Source organism: Synchiropus splendidus, chromosome 19 (assembly GCF_027744825.2).
Source record: "Synchiropus splendidus isolate RoL2022-P1 chromosome 19, RoL_Sspl_1.0, whole genome shotgun sequence".
Lineage (NCBI taxonomy): Eukaryota > Metazoa > Chordata > Actinopteri > Syngnathiformes > Callionymidae > Synchiropus > Synchiropus splendidus.
This window is the reverse complement of record NC_071352.1, coordinates 6,004,877-6,031,730: the sequence shown is the minus strand read 5'-3', so window position 1 is coordinate 6,031,730 and position 26,854 is coordinate 6,004,877. Positions and strand designations below refer to the sequence as shown.

Genomic DNA, 26,854 nt, shown 5'->3' with positions numbered 1-26,854 from the left:
TGTAAAATTTTTTTAATTGTGTAGCATATTATATGATATAAATTTGCATCATATTAATGCTGAAAACAGTTCCTTTTATTTCACATTTTCACTTGCTCAACATATTAATTCATAAACATATATGAATCATGACCATATATTTGCTTTAATCTAAAATAAATGTTAAAGTGTATTTTTGGAAATTATAAAAATTAATTAAATAAAATAAAAATGATCAAAAATATGCTTTTATTTTTAAAAAATGCTGGCATTTTATCATTCATATTGATTAAATAATTATTGATATAAAAATGATGACGCATAAACTGTCTTGAGTTTTCTTATTATTTCAGCTCTTTATTATCATTTAATCAAAATCATGCTGGATCAAATATTAAAATGATGATTGCAATTGAAAACTATTAAAAACATAGTTTATTTTAATTTCATATAACCACTAATTGTATTAATTTATTAAATTATTAATTAAATTATTATTTTATTATTTAATTATTTAATTATTAATTTATTAAACAAATTTAGCTCTATTGTAGTAATATAAAATAATTTTTCTAATTTGGACTAAAATTACGTATTTATTGTTTTTAATATTCTTCACTTTGAAGTGCTTGCTATTTTTTATATATATATATATATATACTACTTCCTTTGATCATTTGAGTCAAAATCCAATTAATCCATTAACTTGACGCTAAAAAACAAAAAAACACGCAAATATTAGTATTTTTAATATGGAGCCATTACTTTCCCTCCAAACTGCCTGGTCACAGGCAGCGTACCGTGTACAGATGGGCAAATAAGCCCTCATGTATAGAGTAAGGTACATGTTTAATGAGAAACAATGCCATCCGTCCTGTCAACCTGAGACGCAGGTAGAAGCTAAACGTCAGTCTCGCGTGGCAGCTGTGTGATCTCCAGCCTGCGGTGCAGAAGGAGACCACTCGGAGCTGGGAACGTGACTGGACGTAGAAGGCGCTGTGAGGGGTGTAGCGTTTCACCTGTGGCTGACTCAGAAGCATGTATTTAAAGTGGAACTGAAACCCTCCGTATCGAAAGATCTGCGGGTGGGTAACATGAAGATCATGAGCGGGACCTATATTCACCTGGATAGAAAGCTAAATTTAAACTGGAGTTTCCATAGCAATGATAGCCGGAGGAAAGTCATGGCTTCCTTTTCATGTTGAAGCTAATGTGCCATGGCAGCTCTGTGTCTGCTTCACACCTTTCAGGGAGCATCCGTTGGCAGAGAGGACCATCTGCTCGGCTATAGCTTTAGTCCTGGAGTAGTGATCGATGTGCTGGAACACAGGAAGGCACGCTTGTGTTACATGAATATTTTGCCTTAGGAGAGATGCTGTTATCAACCTGTTCGGGCGGCAGAGGCGGCACTGAGGATTCGTCTCCCTCATCAATTGGCTCCCCGGCGAACACCACGTTGATGGTGCTGGTGTAAATTAGCCGCGGGATGCTACGCTCTTTGCACACTGTGGCACAGGGAGATATTATTCAGGAGAACTCCAACACCACTTTATAAAAAAAAGAGCGTTTCATATTTCTGAGTTTGTGTTTAGCTGAGAGCCAGTGGAGCAGCTGATGTGATGTGGGGTGTAGAAGGGGTGCTGGTTCTGGACCTTTATGCAGGACGTGAGGGAGCCCAAAGGGGAAGGTGGACACAGAGTGAGGAGGCTGCGAGAGGTCAAAGAGGGGCGGAGGGAATTTATGTGGCGTCAATGGAAGTCAACAGGCCAGGTAACTGATATGGGAATAGAATGACCGTTGAGTATGACACCCGGATTCTTGACCCGAGGAGAGGGGAAACTTAAGGAGAGTAAGTTAAAGCTGTTTAATTTGAGGGAGTTGGGGGGGGAGGGGGTCAGTAAAGGGGCAAAGGTGGGTGTCGCCCATGAAGGACATTGATGATGAGGAGGGGCCCCAGGACAGAGCCTTGGGGAACACCTGAAGTGACAGAGGACAGAGGCTTTGAATTAAGAAACAGAAGGGTTTGGAGTGGTAAGGACTGCAAACTAAACCTGTGGCGTTCAGACCATGATTCAAAATCATAATTCGTAAAGCTACCTTTGATGACATTATTGGTTCCTCCAACGTTGATGGACTCCACCTGCTCTTTTCTCAGCTGGAAGCAGAAACAAAAGAAGCCAACGCGTGACTGGAACACACCCTCCACCAACCGTTACAGCATAATCCTATATGCATTTCAGTCAGTGGTAAATGCCAGAGGATGAGGTCATCCATACTGAGTCACCAAGACGGTTCTGGTTCAGCTTGTTGTACCGGCTACTTGTGTGGTATGGAAGACACTTTACAGATGAGTTTAAATGAGAGGAACTGAAGAAGCTAGACTAGAGGTTACACCTGAGAAACAGTTCTCCGCATCAGGACTCACCTGCTCGGGACCGGACATGCCGTAAGACGCGGAGTGGAATATACAATCCACTCCTTCACATAGTTTATGAAGAGATGAGTAGTCCCGGATGTCGTTCTGGAACGATAAAGATACAAATAACTTTAAATTAATGTTTCAAAGTTCACAAGCCGCGTTTGGTTTTATTGCCATTTTCAGTGATGTACTTATGAAAGTTTATGGTAAAAAATACGCATAATAATATTAATCTCGATATGTTTTTGGACTGTGGGAGGAAACCAGAGCTCTAAAGTCTATTATATTTATTTATATTTTATTGTTATTTATTCTATTATATATATTATTTATTGAAAGAATAATCTATTATTATTTTATTTAGATTGTATAATATTTATATATTATATAATATAAATAAAAATAATAATCCATTATTTCTTCTATATATATATATATATATATATATATTTATTGAAGGAATAAGCAAAATCAAATTTAAGACATAATTTTGGGTATTTAACATTCATCATACAATGAACAAGTACATGGTCAAATACTCCTATACTGTCATCTTTGCATCTCAATAAATCGCAGGAGGATTTCCAAACCTGTCTGACCTCTTTGAGTCACTTCAATATGAGCAGAGCCAGATGGGGCTGAGTAACCGACATTTTGGGGGAGCTGGTGTGACAGTGGGAAGAATTCTCAGGGTGAGTGGTGGGACGCATGTCATGAACTGTCCCTCCAAAAGACAATTACAATTAAGCTAAGTGTGCGAGGAGGCCTGCAGGTGAAACCCGAATCATGTCTCCGCCCTTGCTGACCCAGTCGGCAGCTGCCACTCTGACGCAGCTCACTCAGCCGCAACTTTTTCCAGCCTGACATCCTGAAGAGTGGAAACTGATGTTCTGAGCTGACTTGCTGTTCTGTTCTTATCAGACAGGAAGTACTTTTAAGGTAGAGACAAATACAAATCAGGGTGTTTTATATGAAGTATCTGCCAGAAACTATGGCATATTTTTTTCATACTTTCAGCTTTTTTGTGGGATTATATTAATTGTAAATCACTGTGAATAAGCAAAAAATAATGATGAAAAAGTTCACGATTAAAAAAATAAAGTTGTACCATTTCAAAGTATTTTTTTGCTCTACATATATCAAATGTTAAAGGTATAGAATATGACTTTTCTCTTACAGAAAAACCCCGTCAGTGACATCACAGATGATATGAGAGAGCAGGGGTGGAGGAGAGGTGTCAAAAAAAAATCCAAAGACTATTTATTGTGATGGCTTTGGCAGAGGTCAAACATCTGATGTACCTGACAGAAGACGGCTCCAGCAGGGATTTCATCCGGAGGTCGGTTCTTATCCAGGAGGATGACAGACATCCCCTGGCTGGCCAGTTCTTTACCCAGCCTGAAACCAAAGTAGCCTCCTCCTCCAGTCACCAGCACCTTCCCTGATGAGAAGCTCCACTCCAGCGTCTCCTCCTCCCTGACTCTGGAGGCCAGACAGTCGGGGCTGTTGCAGATGGACGCCAGCGCTCCGCTTCCTCTGTGTCTGATCGGACCCGCATCGCCCGGGTGACCCACCCTGGTCTGGTGGGTGAGATGAGACGTCCCATGGCCACAGTGTCCGTTGCTTTTAAGGTGACACGACGACACATCATGGCGGGTCCGCATCTTCATCTGGCAGAGAGGCCCCTCGCTCTCCATGAAGCCTGGGCCACAGAAGACAAAAGAGCTGACCACCTCTTGCTGTCTACTTCCACCAGATGTGATTAATAAACGCCTCCTATTATTCCTCAATGCCCCGCGTGACAGAACCAGTTGACTGAGAGCAAACATTATTGGTGAAGATGCGCCGCAGGACCAGAGCAAATAATTACTCAGCAAATATCATTCAAAGCTTTTATTAAATTTGATTGAAAATCACTGTTCAGACTGTTAATGGAATCACTTCAATGTCACCTACTGCACGAAACAGAAACACAGCAATGCAAACATGTCAAACTGGAAAAATAATAGCATCATTATCATATTTCGTTCTCCATTACGAGATAGATAGATAGATAGATAGACAGACAGACAGACAGACAGACAGATAGATAGATAGATAGACAGACAGACAGACAGACAGACAGATAGATAGATAGATAGATAGACAGACAGACAGACAGACAGATAGATAGATAGATAGACAGACAGACAGATAGATAGATAGATGGACAGACAGACAGACAGATAGATAGATAGATGGACAGGCAGACAGACAGACAGACAGACAGACAGACAGACAGACAGACAGACAGACAGACAGACAGATAGATAGATAGATAGATAGATAGATAGATAGATAGATAGATAGATAGATAGATAGATAGACAGACAGACAGACAGATAGATAGGTAGATGGACAGGCAGACAGACAGACAGACAGACAGACAGACAGACAGACAGACAGACAGACAGACAGACAGATAGATAGATAGATAGATAGATAGATAGATAGATAGATAGATAGATAGATAGATAGATAGATAGATAGATAGACAGAAAGACAGACAGACAGACAGATAGATAGACAGACGGACAGACAGACAGACAGACAGACAGACAGATAGATAGACAGATAGACAGACAGACAGACAGACAGACAGACAGACAGACAGACAGACAGACAGATAGATAGATAGATAGATAGATAGACAAAGCATCATAGCAAACTGTGACTAACTCGGACAAACGTTCACGACTCCTCATTTGCCATCTGCTGTCCATCAGATACCCCAGACTCCAAGTCACCTGAGCCCCTGAAACCCCCTTCACCTGTCCACATTGCAGCTCATCATGAACACCTTTTTATTTTATTTTTAATCTGTAATCTCACTGTAACATACATTAAATGTGAGTAATGTAGTTGATTTTAAATGATTAAAATAGCAGTAATTATTTAAATTTAATAATGTATCATTGAAATATCTCTATATTCTATTATTATTGCTTTAATACTGTCTATAATATATTATTTTAATATCGAGTTCTGTTCAGTATGTGGAGAAGCCAAATCAAAAAGGACAGGAATGGACAGGCATATTGTCATTTCATACATATTGACGTGGTTCGATGCAATGTAAAAATCCGATGTAATTCAAAAACAGCCCGACACGTCTCCAAAACAAGTTTCACCAGATATTTTCGCTCGCAAGTGAAGTGAACTTGATGAAAGTCACAGATGAATCAGCAAGAAGGAAAGTTCCAGCATCTTTGCGAGACCGTGATGGAATTGTTGTCCTACCTTAGAGTTGGGCTCGAGCAGCCGCGACCGTTCCCTGACCAGCAAGTCCATGAAATTATCCGCTCTATGTCTTTTATGCCCGCGATCCCTCCCGATGCGTCACCTGTCTCACCTGCATGCCTGAAGGAGCCCTTACCGTAATGCCCGGATGCTGCGCGCAACAGGTTCCATTCGCCTTAGCGATAGCGTCATCTTCCGTCCAAACCTGTTGACAAACACATCAATTACGCACGAATACGAGTTTTAACATTTATCTTCTCAAATAAGTTGCTTATTTCGATTATTTTTATGTTATAGTTCGTCTTTTTTTTCATATCTGAATGCGTTCTCATATACGGTATAAAAATATGTTTAGATTAACACTTCTATCTTACCTTCTTTTGATTTCTTGCGTGTTTATACGGCGGTATATTATTTTATGTACAGTACTCTGGATATGACCTCCACATACATGTAAAAAAAGTACATATCAATTCATTCACTCTGTATATATATATATATATATATATATATATATATATATATATATATATATATATATATATATAAATTGATTGGCTTTACTTCATTTTGTTATTTAAATAAATAAAGAAAATTAAAAATACAAAAAATAATATTGTATTCACTTACAGAAACTGCTACAAAGAGCTGAAGTATTGGTTTCAGAGGGAGCTGAAGAAAGCTAAGGCTGTATACTCTGACAAACTTACGCAGCAGCTCTCAGCCAATGACTCGGGTGCTGTGTGGAGAGGGCTCAAGGTGGTCACTAACTACAAGCCACGTGCCCCCCCTCCATCCTGAACAACCTCGCTCTTGCACAGGACCTGAACAACTCTTACTGTCGCTTCGAGCAGCCATATTGCCTCAGCACCTTGGTGGTCTCTCCAGCCCCATGTTCCACTTTACAGCAAAGGACTAAGCTGTCTCTTAGTGACACAAATAAGGCGAACGATGTCACTGAGACAGAAAAGAACACAGTCATTGATGTGCCACCTCCTTCTCTTGACATCATGGAGCAGGACGTGCTCACTCAGTTCAGGAAGCTGAACCTTCGGAAGGCTGCGGGTCCGGACAGAGTTTCTCCTGCCATCCTGAATCATTGTGCTACTGAGCTGGCTCCAGTGTTCACGGACATCTTCAATGCTTCCTTGGTGTCCTGTCATGTTCCTGCCTGCTTTAAGTCCTCCACAATCATTCCTGTTCCCAAGAAGGCCATTTCATTCTGCAGCATCTAGACTGCCCAGGAACCTATGCCAGGATCCTGTTTGTAGACTTCAGCTCTGCCTTTAACACGATTCTTCCAGCTCTGCTTGAAGACAAGCTTCACCAGCTCAACGTGCCTGACTCCCTCTGCAGATGGATTAGAGACTTCCTGACCAGCCGGAGTTAGCGTGTGCGGCTGGGGACGACTGTCTCCGACACTCTGACCCTCAACATCGGGTCTCCTCAGGGCTGTGTTCTCTGTCCATGCCTCTTCTCTCTGTACACTAACTGCTGCACCTCCAGCCACGAGTCCGTGAAGCTGATCAAGTTTACAGATGACACCACCATCATCGGGTTCATCTCAGATGGAGATGAATCGGCTTACAGGAGGGAGGTGGAGCGGCTGGTGTCCTGGTGCAGCCACAACAACCTGGAGCTCAACGCTCAGAAGACGGTGGAGATGGTCATAGACTTCAGGAGAGTCACAGTTTCTCTGTCCCCTCTCATGTTGGCTGGTTTACCCATTCCTATTGTAGACTCCTTCTGCTTCCTAGGAACCACCATCACTGAGGACCTCAAATGGGAGCCAACCATCAGGTCCCTCGTCAGGAAGGCCCAGCTGAGAATGTTCTTCTTGAGGCAGCTACGAAAACTACAACTGCCGACGAAGTTGCTGGTGGAGTTCTACACGGCCATCATCCAGTCCATCCTCACCTCCTCTATCACTGTCTGGTACAACAGCGCCACCTCCAGGGACAAGAGCAGACTGCAGCGCATCGTACGTTGTGCTGAGAAGGTGATCGGAAGGTGACCCAGAGACGTGCAGGTGGGATCAGAGCCGACCCTTCTCACCCTTGACATGGACTGTTTGTTCCTCTTCCCTCTGGCAGGAGGTTACGGTCCATCCAGACCAGAACCTCCCGTCACATGAACAGCTTCTTCCCCTCGGCCGTCAGACTGTTGAATTCATGAACAGCCTTTGTTTATTTTATTTAATTTATTTTTATTATTTATTTTATTTTATGTCAGCACTTTATACACTATATGATTCTGATTCTGAAAAAGTTGTTTTTTTATGACTTGTTTCTGTTTCTCTGACTAATACATTTGTTTTTATTTTTTCCCTGTTGCTCTTGCAAATTTTTCCCTGAAGTTTGATCGAGTTTGACTCTGATTTAGGGTAAAGATACTGGGAGATAGTGCTATGTATCATCGTAGTAAGTATCATAGATGGCATCACTGTCACTGTATGTCAACGTTACGCAAGCACCCGAGGACTTCGGGGATGTTGAGAAGAAAAGCCCATTCAGATTTTCTCTGCGTTGCAAGCGGACATGTATTATTTGTTGTGGCTGTTGTTTAAACTCTTAAGGGAACAACAACAATTTCAGACGCTGTCATTTTATCTGAGTGATGAAGGCTCAGCTGCAGACATGTCCGGCAGCAGCCACTCTCGTTTTTGGAGCGGACATAAATAGATCCATCATGTTTTATTTAGCTCACAGGCCTCTGACAAACCTGAGCTCACGCTGAAATGTGCCGCACGTTAATTAAAGCAAATGAGGTGGTGGAGGGGGGCGGGGGGGGCTGTATCTATCTATCTATCTATCTATCTGTCTGTCTGTCTGTCTGTCTGTCTGTCTATCTATCATCTATCTATCATCTATCTATCCATCTATCTATCTATCTATCTATCTATCTATCTATCTATCTATCTGTCTGTCAGTCTGTCTCTGTCTGTCTATCTATCTATCTATCTATCTGTCTGTCTGTCTGTCTGTCTGTCTGTCTGTCTGTCTGTCTGTCTGTCCGTCCGTCTCTCCGTCTATCTATCTATCTATCTGTCTGTCTGTCTGTCTGTCTGTCTGTCTGTCTGTCTGTCTGTCTGTCTGTCTGTCGGTCTGTCTATCTATCTATCTACCTGTCTGTCTATCTATCTATCTGTCTATCCATCTATCCATCTATCTATCTATCATCCATCTATCTATCTATCTATCTATCTATCTATCTATCTATCTATCTATCTATCTATCTATCTATCTATCTATCTATCTATCTATCCATCTATCCATCTATCCATCATCTATCTATCTATCTATCTATCTATCTATCTATCTATCCATCCATCCATCCATCCATCCATCTATCTATCTATCTATCTATCTATCTATCTATCTATCTATCTATCTATCTGTCTGTCTGTCTGTCTGTCTGTCTGTCTGTCTGTCTGTCTATCTGTCTGTCTGTCTGTCTGTCTGTCTGTCTATCTGTCTGTCTGTCTGTCTGTCTGTCGGTCTGTCTATCTATCTATCTGTCTGTCTGTCTGTCTGTCGGTCTGTCTATCTATCTATCTGTCTGTCTGTCTGTCTGTCTGTCTGTCTGTCTGTCTGTCGGTCTGTCTATCTATCTATCTGTCTGTCTGTCTGGCTATCTATCTATCCATCTATCTAATATTGGGGACGCTGTAGTCGTTAAGACAACTATTTCATCTCAAACAGCTGAGGGCGCCAAACAACAGGATTTGCTGAGTCACCAAGTCTGGCTTTTGAGAGCCAGTTCTACCTCAGAGGTCAAAGCAGGTTTCAATGGAGGAGTTATCATTGAACCCAGATGAGAGATGGAAACCTCTGCTTCTCATCATCAAAACCCGACGACACGCTGCAGATGTTGCAGAGGACATCTGGGCGGGGTGACAGGAATGTGTGATTTACAACGGTGAACCTTGATGAAATCGGACGTAAATCTGTCCAAAATGTGTCCTGCGTTGGTCCGGATATTCTCAGCGTGCAGCGGGGGAGTAACGTCAGGGTTGAAAATAACGTCAGAGAAGAAAGTTGAAGGAGCGGGATGTGAAGAAGGAGAGATCAGAGCGGGTGATATTGTGAAGGAGAAGCTGAGGGGCTGCCAAAAGAACACACGTACACACTTCACACAGCCTGCAGTGTGAGACGGAGGAGCTCTTCCATCTCACACCTTCTCCCCGACTTCACATGTCAAGTCGGTGGAGTTGCACCGAAGGATTGATTTTGGTCTTTTTTTATTAGAAAAAAAAATGATGAAGAGAAGCAGCAGGGGTGAGAATGAGACTTTCCATTCTTCAGTGTCATATAATGAGGTTCTAACACGTGTAACTGTGGAACAGCTCTGGCTCTTGTGATCAAACAAGAATGGGGTCTGCAGCTCTTGACAGAGTTTCGGTGGGGTTTGAAAAGGCTATGCTAAAGAGCAAAATAAATAAATAAATAAAATAGAACTAACTTGCCCTTTTAGAAGTAATGAATCGCTATTATTCTAATTTTTATATTTTAATTTAAATTGAACTTTATATACAAATAACCAGTGCTTTTTATTTTATTTTATTTTATTTTATTTTATTTTATTTTATTAATGTCTCAGCCCTGGAAAAAAAAAAGAAATACTATAACATTTATTTTAAAAAATTCTATTTAAAACTGGACCGTCTTGCAGTAAAGCTGCAGCACTATCATACTAGCATGCTGCCCATATAGGACTACTGGGCTAGAACAACAAATACCATACGGTGGTGCTCCCAAAGGTCGTGCCCTTTAACCATACATGAGCATATCACAGTACACCCCAGACTTGAGCTTTTCTCGTGGCACCTGGGGGCCGGCCTCCTCCACCATAACCTGCCCTGCTCACCCTCTTTTGTCAGGCCTGTCCTCTACATGTCCTCATTCACTTCAACTTCCATTAGCATAATTGGGTGTCTTCCTCTCTCCCATCTGCATCTCCAACATCTTTCTCTGCATGAGCTCCTCCTCTGACTCTCACGTCTGAGCCTGGCCTTTACAGCCAATGACAACCTCTTCACCGCTTCTACACCTAGAACGTCTTCAGTATAAGCAGAGCAGTCGTGGAAAGGCGAAGGTAGCGATGGCTGATTATTTTATTTTTAAAGGAGCAATGAAGAGTCTGAATCACATTATTCCACAGCTTTTTTTGTTTGGGAAGCAGACCCACCGGGCTCGCTAATGCGCTAAGAGGATTTTCTCAACAACAAGCAATTAGCTTGGATTTATGGGATGTCACCCCCCGTAAAACGACAGCCTCAAATAAGGAAGTGAATACGACTGGAATTGAATGGATGTGAAATCTATGTGGCTTTATAGGCGCCAGCTGACAGACAAGTCGTGTAAAACTGGCTGATTCATTTTTGAACATTTGAGTGACACAGGCTTCATTCGTCCTCATAGACGCCTCTTGTTTGATTCCTCAGGGTGGGAAAGTGGAAGGTTCAGACAAAAATAGCAGCAGTACAGTGTCTGCAAGGACACGCCGTTCGAGGAGACGGATGAAGCGCTTCACGTCAGGAACCTTGGCGGGAGATTGTGAAACAAATACATGTAATAAGGACGGATCTGTGAAAAGTTCCCAAGCAGCAGGGGGTGTAACAGCCGCGTGTCACTCAGGAGGGGCCGACAATCCATCACTGCACGAGCTGATGAATATATGTCTCGAAGAGTGTGCTCAAACAGAGTAACACCTTTTGACGCGTTTCTCCGTGGAAAGCTTTTGTTTGCAGAACAAGAGAGTCATGGAAGGGGTTTGTTTTATTCATGGTTTATCAGGGAGAACGGAGGAGTTCCTCTGAATCAATCAATTCTGCATAATGTCTACGGAATATATACAGCAAGCTGAATTCAACCAAGAGGAAGGCGAGGAAAGAGGCTACTTTGAAATTCATATAGTGTCCTCAGAACAGCTGCAGCATCCAGAATATAAAAACAGCATTTAGCTCTAGCAGAAGGAATCATTGTCATCTGGTAATCTGCTGCATTCGAACCGTAACTCAAAACATTTGCTTTTCATCTAGTTTCTGTGTGTAAAATGTAAACATTTCACTGGTACAAGACAATAACCCTGCACTGCACTATTCACCTTCCATTTATGTCACTTTCACTTCCCTTTTCCTTCATTATTTTAAACTTTAATTCACTCAATTTCCCCATCCCTGACTCACTGTTCCAAAAACCTAGCTCTTGATCTTAGTATAAACCTGTCCCTCACCTTCAACCGATGAAAAACACAGCATATTTTCACTAGTTTTAGCTGATGATATAGATCATTTGGTGGGTTTGTGAAACATAATTTCAGATTTCGCCAATGAAACAGTCGATGGTCAAATAAAAATGTGGCGCATTATTATCATCTGGCAGTGGAATTATTTTTAACAACCTTGCCTGCTTCCATCCAAATATTTGCTAATGATTTAAAAAAAATGATTAAAAAAAACTCACCTAAAGAGGCAACATGAGCAACAAACACTACTCTCCATCTGTAGGGCTCAGTGACTACAGTTCCTGGGGGGGTCAAATTATGTGCTGAAGTGCCATCAAGCCAAAAGAAAAACAGTCTTAAATTGTACTTAAATTTTGAATTTTGTTCCTAAAATATTATTTAAAAAGAAGAAAATTACTTAAAATCTCACACACACACACACACACACACACACACACACACACACACACACACACACATTTAAGTGCTGAATATCTTAGTATATACCTTGGAATATTATATGTAAGACGGAATACATGTGTGTGAATGAGAGGGAGCCAAGTGGACAGGTGAAGTTACAGGATGTAGAGATAAAGAAGGTGGGGGATTTGAAGTACTGAGGCTCAACTGTCCAGGGCCATGGAGAGTGTGAGAAAGAGGCGACGAAGCGGGTGCAGGCAGAATGGAATCATTGGAGGAAAGAGTCAGGTGTGATGTGTGACTAAAGGGTGTCGGCAAGGATGAAAGGGAAAGTGTACAAAATGGTGTTCAGGCCAGCAATGTTGTATGGTTTAGAAACAGTGGCACTGAGGAAAAGACAGGAGGCAGAGCTGGAGGTAGCAGAGATGAAGATGCTGTGCTTCTCTCTGGGAGTGAGCAGGATGGATAGGATCAGGAAGCAAAGTCAGAGAGGCTAGATTGAGATGGTTTGGACATGTACAGAGGAGAGAGAGCCAGTACATTGGTAGGAAGATGTTGAGGTTGGAACTGCCAGGCAGAAGGTGGAGAGGAAGGCCAAAGAGGAGATTGATGGAGGTGGTGAAGGAGGTAAGAAAAAGAAGAAGAAGGTACCTTGGAATATTATATATTTTATTTATTCATTATTTTAAGCGAAAAATAATTTTAAAATGAGTGTTACACATTAGAATCTAATATCATTTGGGACTCTAATTTAACTATCAGTAGCTGTAGGGAAGAAAAACTTATACTCACTAAGACCTCATCAGGGCCACAGGAACGCAGGTGGCAGGCTGCATGTGGCCCCCAGGCCGCACTTTGCGCACCTCTGACTCCGCCTCCTGCTGCCACTGAGAATGACAGTAATGAGCTCTGAAGTTTTCAGCTGCGACTTTTAAGTGTAACGTGCTGGATGTGGAAATCAGGTGTCACTATGGCTGACGCCTTAAAGAAACGCTTACTGCTGACAAACTGGAGAAGAGTTTAGAAGCTTTCTTGCTATCAGGCTGGTTTATTTTGGAATAAAAGGTAAGTGTGATGTAAATCTGTTTGAAGATATGCAGGCCGCAGACGACGTCTCCACCATATAGACGTGTGTTTTCAAAGACAAACATACACTGTGAATTCCTCTCCTGCGTCTGAGCGTGCTCCCTAAAGCACAGGCTGTTCTCACATGTACCCACACATTCCCCAGTGACTCATCCAAACACGAGAGACGAAATCCAAATAGACATTAATACCCTCATGAAAATAAATGGCGAGGCCGACGGAAATAAACACCGGTCAGCGGGCCGGACTCTCGGGCCTGTCCTCCAGCTCCCGCTGCTGCAACAACACTGGCGTTGACAGAGGAAGTCGGGCTGAACTGATACCATGAAATTGTCAGACAAATAAGTGGAGCTTTCATGCAGAAGAGCGCTGCCAGGGAAGGGAGTCAGCAGTAAGCAGGGTCTGACATCTGCAGCTGAATTTGTCTAACTGGGTCGAAAGTGACGAAGAGGAGCAGGTGCCGAATGGGGCCGATGGTTGAGGAACATTGGCCATTTACACTAGTCAGTCACAGCATTTTACAGATCAAACTAAAACTCTCTCAATGCTTAGAAAAGTGCAGTTTTCAGTTAGGTGGTGCGATGTAAACAAAAAGAAGCAGCTGAAAACTGATCGTTTTTTAATTTACGTCACAAAATAATGTTAAAAACAAAAGGAAAAGGGGAAAACAAATTCCTGTAAGGCGCCTTTGATTCTCCTCGATGACACACTGAGAGCATTAAACCTCATTATCTGGTGGTGTGATGTCTGAGCGCAGCAACATCTGGGCCTCTACCTGAGTCCATTTAAATGGCAGCAGATGTCCTTCCAGCTCTAGTGTTGATCGTGTGGCAGTGACACATGTTAGCGTTTATTTGTGCATCCTGTTGTTGTCAACCAGCTTTCATTACGAGCCAGCTGCTGTTTGCCGTTCACTTAGAGGAAGATAAACCCACTTTTATTTTGTCATCGCTATGTATATTTTGGAGGAAGCGACTTCGCCTGCGCAAGGTTTATTATACAGTCCTCTCACACGATATAACAACAGCGCTGTTGTGCATCAGAGGCTGAGGCAGGTCAGAGGTCGTGACAAATATTTTCCAGTTTGGGGTCAAGAGTGGGATGGTGGGAAACTGTACAATAAAAAAACAGATCTATTTCAGAATGTATATACTTTTATGCCTTTAAAAAAACTTTCCTTTCACACTATTGTAATAGCCCATGAAGCTAAAAGACAGAACAACAGAAGAAAAAGGAGACTTGAATTTTAACTTAAATATTGTAGCTAGAATATTATTATTATTTTAAATATTTATAATATGAAATGCTAAACAAAATTAGATTATTTAATATAAGAACAGAAAAACATCTCAATATGACTAGAAATAGATTAGAAAAAATTGCCAGGGTGTGAAATAAAATAAAGACCTGAAAAATATTTTGTGTAGTTTTTATGTGACGTCATGAGGGCCACACATTTTTGGCCCCAGTTTTAAACAGGCAAAACAGGGTCACTTGAAATAAGTGTCAAGAGTCTTTTCAAATATTTACTTCCATTGTGTTTTAATTTGGGCTGCCACTTGCGCATGTTTATTGTTGATTAATTCATTTCAGTTACTAATAATAATAACAACATGTAGTGTCACGTCATAACCAAAAACAGCCATGATGAAGGAGAGTAAATGAGATGCTACTGAAAATTGAAGTTTAAAAAAATATTTGAAGAATATTAAAAATCTTAAGATATAGAACTAAATAACTTTCCAGGTAATTATTAATATGATAATCATTCCTCTATTTTTAATATTTGAATAAAACACCACCAAAAACGCGTCGTACAATTCGCTGACTCACTGATGTCCTTATTGTTTTCCCTGTAAAACATGGCTATTGTTGCGGGTCTGATTCCACTGGTGTAAAGAACATGGGAGCGCATCAAACAAGTCATGACGACCTCCTCAGCGCGGCAGCAGACCCGACAGAACAGTCGTCTCAGCTTCTCCGGCTTCCTCCCACGGTACCGCGGATCGATACTGGACGCTGCTAAAGTTAGACTCTCCCCGCCAGCGTTTCCCATCATCACAGCCATGATGATAACAGCGTTTCACCACTCCATTAAACCGTTATTCCTGCGGGAGAGCAGATATTAGACGCTGCTTGGTGAACAATAAAGCTGATAGCACAGGCGCGCGCATCAATAATTCAGAAAACGAGCATCATAATAAGGGTCAGGAAGCGCCGTGTGAGTGTTTCCTCAGGTGTCAGCAGGAGCTCCCGAGCAGATGGGCGCCATATTGACACGGTCCCGGTCGTCTCTACCAGCGCAGGCAGAGGAGCAGCGCACACGCGGGAGAAACAGGATGGGAAAGTATGGCTTGTTAAAAAAAAAAGGAAATAGGAGGGAAACAATCCAATTTTTCTCACCAGCCTCTTCCACCCACACAACTTATGGCATGTTAGATTTGTCTCCAGACAAGTGATGGATGTAAACTGCGTCGCTGTTATCTAAGCTCGGCGTGTTGAAAATACCAGGGGAACGGTCCAATTTAAAGAGTCACTTTCGAATGCTGCTCCTATCGACGTGGTTTTTGGATGTTACATAAACATACTCGAGTGTTATAAGAATCAAGCATTTATTCCTCTCCATGATTCAGTTAGTTTACTTCAGGATAAACCTGACATTTTCACATAAATACCGAATATTATCATGCTTCAGACGGCAGCAAATTATGGAATAAAGATGCTTTAGTTTGGAGTTTAGAGCGGCTTTATTTGACGTTGTAACTGCTGATATTTGACCTCGATGGATCTCTCACCTCGATGCTGAGCTTGGATCTGTCAGCGTTGATCTGTTGTCTAATAACTCACCATTAGGCATCTACTGACAATCGGGACTGAATTGTCCCCTCATGGATGATCACACGCAGGCATATACAGAGTGGCGTCTGGTGAAGAGCGCATTGATGTCATCCAAAAATAATGTGGTTAAAAAAAGATAATAATAAAAAACACTTGGCTTGTGCATTAACAATTTAAATCAATAATACAATATCAAATGCATGGAAAAAGAGGACTTTTTTTTTTCAATGTTCCAAAAACTTCCTCAGTGTTTGCATTAGACTGTAATAGATTTAAATAAATAAATAAAACTGAACATTGGTTACACATATTGGGTAAATAATCGACTTATTCATGCATGTGTTAGCAACACTGTAATTTTGCATCCTGTTCAACCAGACTATATTTTGCCCTGAAATGGTCACTGACAGTTCACACTAAACAACACCATAATGACCGGTTATTAACAGTTAAAATGCGGGAAATTAGCTTAATAGTTTACATGAGTTGTCCATTCTGAAGTGATACGAATATTATACTGCTTTGCAAAATGAATTGTATAATTTATTGGAACATGAGTGAAGGTTATTTGTATTTGTTTAGCCTCAATATTAGGGTGTCTTTAGTCAAAACAATATTGAAATCCAGTTATTCATTCCATGAATAGCTTTCCATTTGTCAACAAGACATCTTTGAGCCTTGGTTTAATGTTACACCCAATAAAAGGCTGCTGTCAATCAATCTAAATTAATCGGTCGGTAATTAATTAACATCATATGAAATGCTTGTTTCAAAATAAAAATCATGAATAAGTTCACTGGGTTCAAAGTGGCAAGACTGCGGTGACTTTGCTAAATATTGGATGGGAGCAGCACTCAGCATCCCAGGTCACAGTGAGGTCGTCCTCATCCGATGAAGCGTGACCGTCCTCTAATGAAAGGGACTCTTCTTTTAACTGAGACAGTATTTTTAATAAATAAATATCGAGCTCTATGTGATCCAGTTTGAAAGCAGGCACTGGAAGATGCTGTGGCGAACATGTCTGTGTCTGTGTAACCTCCAGTGCATTTCCATCCGGCCTACTACAGTCAGCAGGGATGAGCTCCACTTAAAAGATTAGTGAATCACTCGGACATGATAATGGTGGTGCTGCCAGGACAGCAGCACAATAGTGACCAATAACATCTACCTCATGGTGCAGCTGGGAGCATGACTCGGGGAAATCTCTAACATGAATCATCATATTCTACTACGCCACATGATGTTCATTTGAATAGGGCAGAATTGGGAGAAGGAAGCCACAGGAATCAGAGTGTCAGTCACACACACACCCATTTTCTTCTTTATTCAGTGATAAATAATTTCCTATGATCATAGGCTTTATGTGTAGACGTCCGATCAAGGCAAGAGACAAATCAGTGGGCGCACTCTGCCACCATTCAAAACTGAACAGAAACAAAAAAACAATGAGGTAAGAAGTTTCTCTTTTTATACATTTGTGGTGCAACGATGTCTTTTAGCTTTACTGTCCGATGCACAGTGCTTCCTAAAACACAGATCCTGCCGTTGGTGTCTGTACATATCAAACAAACAAAAAGAATAACAAATCATGGCACAATACTGGAGCCGCCCAGGCGAGGGCGCCGCAGGGCCGGGAGGGAGACGCGCTGACCGGAAATCGTTTTAGGACAGAGAGCTCTGTGAAACGGGGGCACACATTCACGCGCGCACACACACACGGACGGTTCGAATGGAAACACAGGGTTCAGCGTGATAAGTGCTTTAAAATGCCCAGATACCTACAGTGAAGGGAATCTCGAAGTCGTCCCATCACACTATCCAACTATTGTTTACTGTGAACGTTTGTAGCCTAGCTGCTAAGTTCAAGACGCTCAGTGGAAGCGCGAGCGTGTGCGTTCCATTCACAGAGCTCAGGAGCAGCACTGAGGTCCAGCCCCATGATTGGACCTGACCCGCAGTCCGTTTGCTATCATCCGCGACACATCTTTCTCACTGCCCCGGAAACAACAAGGAGAATCCCACCAATTGTCATCATTCACGTATGTGAGCATCCAAATATACAATCAATACTGTTCAATGCTGAGCGCGACATTTCTTCATCTTAATGGCACGGTAACACTACGGCTAAACTGTTAAGGAATTGCGTCCATGTTGACAGGAAGTGTGCAGGATTTAAGTTTTAATTCACAGTCTGTTACGCGTCGATTTGGATTGGTTGTGCGAGTGTTCTGGTAATGATAAATAACATGATGCATGGATTTCCATTGAGTGGCATTCTCCTCTCCTCTGCTATGCTCTCACACAGCTTTTCTGAAACACCTGGAGATAAGGAGGCACCTGGACCATCTCGATAAACCCTGCTCTACGTCCCTTGACTTTTCACGTGAACCTCATGTACACTCTTCAGTCAGAAACAAGGGGTGCGCTTAAGAAATATGAACACAATGTACAACAGAAAAGACACACAACTGAAATAGCAAAGAGAGCGGCCGAAAATAGCATCAGGAGAGGTGGTGACAGTGTGGGGGGGGGGGTTGAAGTCAAGGTGAGGAGGGGCTTGTAGTGGTCCTTGATAAAGTGTGAGCCAGCATTACGCCTACGGTTGCCATGAGAGTGGCAAATAAAGCGCTTTGTTGGACTGAACAACAGCATATCTGGGATGCTGCAGCAGCCGTTAACTCCTCCGTCTCCGCTAGTGTTCAACTGTTCGGCTCCACGGTGCCATCTACGTCCCGCCGTAATCGGACACCGGCTTCCGTCAGAGTTTTGATTCAGTTTTTTGTTTCAGTCCCATCTTTGCGCCAGAGCCTCTCGAGGCAGTCCAGAGGCAAACGTGGTGCAGCCCTCAGCCCGGGAGGCAGACCTTCCCTGCAAACAGCAGTCCCACTATAGTGAAGAAGATGGAGAGCACGAAGAGGACGTATGAGGAGCCCACCACCGTGTTGTTGGGCAGCTTGTACGGCTGACCCCCCACCTCGTTTATATAGAAGCCTATGGGGAAGATGAGGGCAGCCATGCAGAACAGGATCACTGGAACACACAGGAAAAAAAGAAAAATGAATTGCCATCAAAGAGTGCCGCAGGAAAAACTTCCACACCATGAATTCAAAAACCACATTTACGTATAGCATGAAATAAAATGCACCACTCCAATAAGATAAGATGTTATCAAATATGGCTTCTACGTGTCACAATAACATGTTGGTTTAGTGTGACTCGCCATGTTATTAGAAAATCGCTTGAGCGTGTTGCCATTTGGGAAGCTAAATCAATGCAAGTAAATCCATTAGCCAAATACGGGTGCACTTTTCGGATTGCTCTTAAATGGAACGATTACGCACAGCAGATTGAGCAGCCGCCAGGAGCGCCTCTCCTTGTTTTCCAGTGGAAATGAGTCACAGCAGAGAAGCAATAATGCAACACTGAATCTATCAACACTGTGATTCAAAAATAGACAATAAGCTAGAGTGACAAACAAGTGTGGACAGAGACCGTCGCCGTCGAATCACTGTCTGCTGTGCAAGTAAGGAGTTTTGAAACAACTTCTCAGCTTAAGAAAAAAAACAATCATGTGTTCTGAATTTGTGAACTTTAGTGAGAATGTCAGCGCAATATGATTCACATCACAATTCTGCAAAACAAATTCAAGTTCAGTTCAGTTATTTACTTTCATGAGCGTAGGAAGAGAAATGCCAGCAACAAACAACACAACCATCTTCAGTGATAGTCATAACAGTGGAGTGTTGAACAAGGTGCTGTGTGTGGTGTTGAGTAGAAACTTAAATAACGACTTATGGATGCAAACCTCAAACGCATCGGACACGACCATAATTGGTTCAAAATGCCTCACCGACGGCGTAATTGAATCTCCTCTCGCCATTAGCAACCGCACCCATCCTCTGACAGCTGCAGCCCAGGTGTCATTTTCAATAACAGCCTCCCTTTTCAACAGCACATAAACACTATTACCTGAACTGCCTTTTCCATCTCAAAATTTTAGCGACTCTTATTTCTCATCTCCACCAGAACAGCGTCCCCAATGTTACACCGACAAAATGCCTGAGAGAAAATCACAGCACAGCCATAACACCACAGCAAAGGCGCTCCACACCTGCATCCATTTGCCACCCCACAGCTCTTGCTCATAAACACATCAGCAAGGACCCAAAACAAAATAATGCTCTTTCCCAGTGAAGAATTCCAGGCCTCTTCGACAAAACTCTCTCGAACAGAATCCTTCAGACTGTGAGAGAGATCAGTCAGTGGGGCTATAAAAATAAATAAACCAACAGAGGAAGGGTAAAATATAGCTCTTAAATCAGCATCACAATAATCCATCACCAACAAAAAGAAGAAAAACATTCCATATTCTGTGCAGCTGCCCATAAGTACTCATTTTCAACACCTCCGGCTGATTAACAGATTAATATTCGCTGCAAAGATTCTAGATGCAAATCACTTATCAGACTGCGAGCTCTTGTAACAAGCAGATCCATCTTTGTTTATTCACCCTCTGCGGGCAAGCCGATCCCAAAATAGGCTCTGCAATACAAGAAAGACGGACGCTAAGAGGCAGTCTGACGTTGCAGAGTCCTTCAACTGCCACTTGAGGTTGGATAACAGACACAAGTTATCAAAAGTGCCTTCATGCCTTTAAACAGAAAATTGGTTTGCGTTCATCCTCCGATACAAATCACTGACCGTCACCTGAGAAGCTGCTGCTCTAGGAGCTTGTACCCGGCTAGTATCTCCTTATGAGACTGGGATGAGCTCAGTCGTCTGCAAGAGACCCAGAAGACACCACTAGCTCCACACTGCCACCACATGATAGCATTTTTGGGACCAAATAGACAGCATGAGTTTGTTTCAAACCTACTCTTACATGTCCAATCTGAATGACAGTAAAGTCCACCTAGATTGCACTGGCAACATGATCGAACAGTGCTGCGACTGAGACCTGTGAATCAAAGACAGACACAGATACAAATAAGCAGAAATGTGTGGCTTTTTGACATTTATTGAAACAATAAATACGCAGTTTTTTTAATCCTGAGAAATAAATGCCTCTCTAACCTACAGCCATCCTCACAAGGTCAGTCTCATCATTTGTTGGGCCGGATGTGCAGCTAGTTCCGCAAGCAACAGTATTTACTTATGAGGTTTGTTTCGGATTTTTCCCAATAAAAAAGAAACCACTAATATGTTTCACATGAGAATACATCTTTAAAATTATTCTGAAGGCATGACGCCTCTCATTTAAGATATGGCGGTGCGCCACGATCGTACATGAAGCGGAAACCCTGGAGCAAATATAGATCCTTGCTCACGAGAGCTCACCCTGCTCACCTGCACCACTAGCTCGACAGCCAGGGGGCAAACAGCGGCAGACATTACAACTGTATTCATTGCCACATTAATGAAGGTTTTGTCTTGTTACAAATGCAACTGACAAATTATTTAAATTCAAGCAATAAAAATAAAGTTGTTTTCCAGCATCATGACAAATCCAGGTGACTCATCATGGCTACAACATAGAAAAGAACCACAGCCACTTGGCTGCTTCAGTTGGACCTGCAGTAGCGATCCAAATTCAAGAACCTCCAAGACAGTTGGCAAAGATAACCTTGATATCCAGAAGCGAAAACCTGCACTGGCTATGTAACAGAATGAACTGACTGCAAAAGTCAAATTTGAGCAAGAAATCGTACCACATAACAACTGAGATTTGTGCTGACCTATGACCCCACTGCTTCCTATAGTCAATAAACATGCAGTATCAGTGAGTGTTACTATTAGCACCAGTTTCCTTCACATTCAAACTCAGCACAAACTATCATGACAACAGCATTCCTTGACAACCTAGTGTGAGCACTGTACAGCAAGAAATGAAATGGTCTTTGTGTTCAAAATGCTAGAGAAAGACAGTGGCACTTGCAGCTCCCACTCGTTTGCCAGAAGCACTGTGTGTGTGTGTGTGTGTGTGTGTGTGTGTGTGTGTGTGTGTGTGTGTGTGTGTGTGTGTGTGTGTGTGTGTGTGTGTGTGTGTGTGTGTGTGTGTGTGGATGAGCTTCAGGGAGCAAGAGAAGTCATGGGGCACGCAAAAAAAACAAATGGATGCAAACGTGAATACACACACCCACGCACAGGTTGTCGCGTCATTCCTACCAACACAGACGCATTCTCTCCTCTGCATAGCCGCTAGAAATATTAGAGAGCAGCGCTGAGACGCTCCTCTCGTAAATCAAAAAGCAGAGCTGTGCTCAAACAAATATTTTGGCACCTAATGAGGAGGTGAGAGCCATATCGGCATGCCGCTACGTGAGTCACTTACTGCCAGTGAAGGCGATCCAACGTGCGTACTTGGTGGCTTCCCTTCGCCAGTGCGATGCCACTAGGAGTCCGCATGTGACCGTGAGGGAGATAATGCCCATGATGATGAAGAAAAGCGTCGTGACCCACTCCGGAGGGAGCCGAGGAGGAATACAGGTCCGGTCTCTTCCGTGGATGGTCTGACATTGTCGGACTAGACCCACTGTGAGTGCACCTGGGCAAAGAGAGGGTCAAGTTTAGCCCAGTTTACTGTCTAAAAAAACAACAAACCTTGGTTATAGCAGGCTTATTTAAATGGCACAAATAATCCACACAAGAGAATACATATGTACTTCCCATGCAGTGAAACTATCTTCACACACACCCTTCTTTGTTTTCTTAAAAAGGCGTAGCAAAGCCACAACTGCAACTGAAACTCAGCTATACAGAAACACCCATGTCGCATCATATTCTCAGCTCAAAAGTCATAAACAGAAAATGCAATGCCTGCAAAGTTGAAATCTTGACATGCACTTCTTACCACAACCTATTTTCAAAGATGTTTAACATGAAAATGAAAACATATTTCACAATTTCAGGCTCTACTTAATTTCAGACTGGTTTCCTGTGTTTCAATACTGTAGTATTTTCATTACATAGATTTCACTTTTGTTCTTTTAAAATGTCCGTCTTACCATGAAAACAATTGCTGAACAAATAGGAATATTGCTCCTCAAAAATTCAATAGTAATAGTGTTCATTAGTGTGTATTTCTGTGCTAAAATATGATGTGTGCGTTCAAACGTTTCCCTCTCCGGCTCAAAATAATACCTTGTCTTTCTGAAATTCTTCATAAAAAGAAGGAGGTGAAAGCAGTAGAAAGGAGATACACATTAAACCGTCTCAATAGTTTTGTTTCAAAGTAAAGGAACAAAATTAACTACCTCTCCTAAAACGACAGAATAAATTCAGCGCCGGCAACACAACACTCTGCTGGACTCATTATATTGAAGACATTTTTCTCTGGCTCTATGAGGATGAGAGGGACAGATCAGTCTTGTCAATCACTGATTCCAGCCCACGCAGGTGTGACTCTCAGGACAAATACAGTAAACAGATTCAAATGGATAGGCTTAAACACAACTGATAATCCGTTCAGGCAAAGTCATTTTTGGGAGGTGCACGAAACAGAAACTACAATGTTTTTTTGGCTGGTGCGACTCCACCCTTAGCTGTGATACGACAGGCATAACTAAATAGAATTAACATTGCAACAATGCAGTATCCTCACTGACTGCTGTGCACCTCTTTCCGTGATCTGATAAGAATAGCTCGAGCCATTAGTGAGGACCCACATGCAGCCACGGAAGTTGGAGCAGAGTCACGCTTCAGTCGGTCTGGAAGGACGTCGCTCAATTAGAGCATTCTCAAGGGCAGTTTCTCCCAGAGTAAGCAAAACCCGCTGATAAGCTGGGAGAAGCGAAGATGGATATTTTGTGATTGACAGTCTTTGCCTCAGCCAAATGGTTAAAGGCCTCTGTTGACTTGTGAGCGTCGATGTGGGAAGGAACTATTTTTGGACAGCTTCAATGTGCACCAGGAGGTGAAACACTTTCAAGGAAACGTCGGCTGTAATGAGCTCTTGTTCACTGCTTTCTTCGGAAGTATAAAATATGACTTGTTTCGACACGTCTTCCTTTTAAACGTAACACCTTTTTTAATCAGTTTCACTTCACGCTCCTCACAGAAATTACAACAGAAACAGTTCAAGATAAGTTTACGGACCAGTTGCCATTACACTATGCATTTTGGATTAAAATATTAATGATTATTTTCATTGCTGTTGTACTTCAGAAAACCAATATGCTGCTCAGCAAATATAGACGAGACAAACACAAACATAAACTGTCATTAAACATCTCACTTCATTCCAGTAGCTCCATTCTCTGTGCAATTTTACGGTGAGCTTGGCAAACAATAGTTACGAAGCAATGACTGTCGGACTTTAAAGAGAAAAAAAACTAATGAGCCAAAGGCTGTACACCCATTCAATCCACTGACCACAAAATAAATAAGCTGCTCATTGTAAAAGCAAGAGTGGGCGACATCACAGAGGTTCTACAGTAGCTCAGCAAGTGGGCGGACACATGCACCAAGCAAGCAGTTTGAAGTTCACAAGGTCAAACGCTCTTCTGTCTGGCACCTGAATCTTAACATTTTCAAGGACTTCAGCTTTGCGTAATCCACACACACAAGGCTGTTAGGCAACCATTGATATGCAAGCTGGATAATTTCAAACAGGAAAAGCGAGGCATATTTAAGAGAAATGCTCTGGGGTGTGGCGGGTTCAGGCTGTCCAGAGGAAATCCTGTCGCTTTAAAACACCCCTTGAAACCTTTTAAACCAACAACCAGACGGATTCCGCCTTCCCTGGCTCATAGAAACAATGGTAGCGTTGAAAAAGCAGGTGGTAAATGTATGGAACGGTGTTCCAAATAAAACTAAGCTTCAGACATGATGCATTAAAGTGTAATTTTTTACGCACTAAATAAAGACGGTCTATGGCAGAGATGGAAAAGCGTGGCCACATGCTGGCCTTCAACTCATGTGGCTCTCATGAGGTCAGAGCAAAAAAATTAAAAATAAGAATTCTCAGTAAAACTTTTTTTTCCAGAAAAATTATATTCTTTTAATAGTTCATGCCCATTTTAATATATTTTCTGTCCTTCAAAATTAATAGAAAGATATTGACAGGTTGAGATGATGTCATAAAGTGTCTTTTCTGAATCATAGGGCTCCAAAGGTCACGTGATTTCACAAAGCATTGACGCCATGTTAACGGTCAACATTTGAATGCAGCACTGCAAGACATGAAAACGTGACCCAAAAAAATACAAAGTTGACGGGCCATACGGGGACACACTCCCACAGACACAGATTGAAGATTGAGGTGAGCTACAATTTAAACTCAGAATCAGTGAAGCTGATCGACTTTGCCTTTGATTGATGCTAGTTATGAAACAGCACAACCCATGCTCTTATGGAATTTTACTTTACCATATTATACTTTTGAGGCAGCATGACCCACGATTTGATGAAAACATGTCATGAACTCCAGAAGTTTTTAGAACCCGCCAGTCTAAAAATCCTGTGAACATGGCAAGGTGCTGACTGACGGCGTCAGAAGTGAAGTTTGGGGCGTCTTATGGTTGCTATCAGAGCTGTTCACCTCACCATTTTACTTCCAAGACCTGGGGTGCTTGGCTTTGCCTTCCGCTTTTGAAACAAGAAATCACGAACCAGCGTTTATTCCACAGCAGTCATAGGAACTTGAGAAAAAAGGAACCCCTTGCTTAGCACGTCTTCATAGGACTAGAATATTCAACTATTTAGCTATTTAACAGCACACCCTTTCAAGTCATATATTTACATGCTTTAGTTCTGTTGCCAAAATATTCACAACTTAAGATGTTCCATTATTGACGATTTGTTGAGACTGTTCAATAAATTTAATGACACATTTTAAGATTTAATGTCCTTTTGTCTTTTGGGTGGGTGGATGGATAGATAATGTGACCAACACTGAGGTCCGAACACACTCGACAGTGTAAAAAAAATTCCAACAGATCAAGCCCATCCACCCTTTCAACTTCTGTGTCCAACAAGATGCAGCAATAGTCCTTTTATAAAATAAAAACCAACCTCCTTTAGAAGACTGTGTTGTCAGATTTGGGTTTTAAGAAAATAAGATGAGCACTGATGGTGACACCAAAGGTCATCGTGATCTTATTAGCTAGAAGACATAACGTCTGCCACAATTGTGGATAATAAGGGCTGAAAGCGGAGCAGTGGAGTATGCAAACTGATAATCAGAAGAGAAGAAAAGTTTCATAGTTGTTGTTAATGACACCATTTAATGAGCATTTCCCCTAATTACCCAGGCCTCCTGCTGTTTCACAAGCTCTCAGCTGAATTCCTGCACTAGAGGCGGCCTGCATGCGACGGTCACAGGTAAACACCTTTAATCCACACAAACTAACAGCTTGAGTTGCGAAGTGAGCAAACACCACCACCATCTTGTTTGAAGAAAAAGATAAAAATAACTCAAATGTCTACACAGCAGAGCTTCTTTTCGATGCTGGAGAAGACCGACTTGTGTGTGACAAACAAAATATACCTTTAGCCTCCAACAAAACAGAACCAACGGCACTATTTTTAGCTTGCAGCAAACTCTGTCGGCACCATCATCAGGTTGTGTAGCCTGCGACTGATTTTACTCAGGGATCAAAATAATTCTCT

General features: G+C 42.0%; 3 protein-coding genes across 5 annotated transcripts in view; 1 reads left to right on the top strand and 2 right to left on the bottom strand.

Annotated features, from left to right (window-relative positions):
* Window positions 1-22,682, bottom strand: part of sdr42e2 (short chain dehydrogenase/reductase family 42E, member 2) — a 26,595-nt gene extending 3,913 nt beyond the window's left edge. Inside the window, exons 1-7 of one of the 3 annotated variants that reach the window (XM_053852716.1) lie at window positions 22,578-22,682; window positions 5,814-5,882; window positions 3,700-4,100; window positions 2,405-2,500; window positions 2,077-2,134; window positions 1,366-1,484; window positions 1,223-1,298 (exon numbers count right to left, since the gene is read on the bottom strand). In XM_053852716.1, coding sequence (XP_053708691.1) covers window positions 1,223-1,298; window positions 1,366-1,484; window positions 2,077-2,134; window positions 2,405-2,500; window positions 3,700-4,095 — 745 coding nt within the window. In that variant the 5' untranslated portion in view covers window positions 4,096-4,100; window positions 5,814-5,882; window positions 22,578-22,682. Of the gene's footprint in view, window positions 1-1,222; window positions 1,299-1,365; window positions 1,485-2,076; window positions 2,135-2,404; window positions 2,501-3,699; window positions 4,101-5,677; window positions 5,883-6,387; window positions 8,440-22,577 lie in introns of those variants that run through there. The other 2 variants (XM_053852715.1, XM_053852714.1) reach the window with 2 other exon arrangements.
* mosmoa (modulator of smoothened a) overlaps window positions 10,319-26,854 on the bottom strand; it is a 20,713-nt gene continuing 4,177 nt past the window's right edge. Inside the window, exons 2-3 of the mRNA XM_053852725.1 lie at window positions 22,578-22,790; window positions 10,319-19,276 (exon numbers count right to left, since the gene is read on the bottom strand). Coding sequence (XP_053708700.1) covers window positions 19,092-19,276; window positions 22,578-22,790 — 398 coding nt within the window. The 3' untranslated portion in view covers window positions 10,319-19,091. The remainder of the gene's footprint in view (window positions 19,277-22,577; window positions 22,791-26,854) is intronic.
* Window positions 25,384-26,854, top strand: part of LOC128751600 (peroxisomal membrane protein PMP34) — a 24,009-nt gene continuing 22,538 nt past the window's right edge. Inside the window, exons 1-2 of the mRNA XM_053852724.1 lie at window positions 25,384-25,505; window positions 26,497-26,566. The gene's annotated coding sequence lies outside the window, so the exon portion shown is untranslated. The remainder of the gene's footprint in view (window positions 25,506-26,496; window positions 26,567-26,854) is intronic.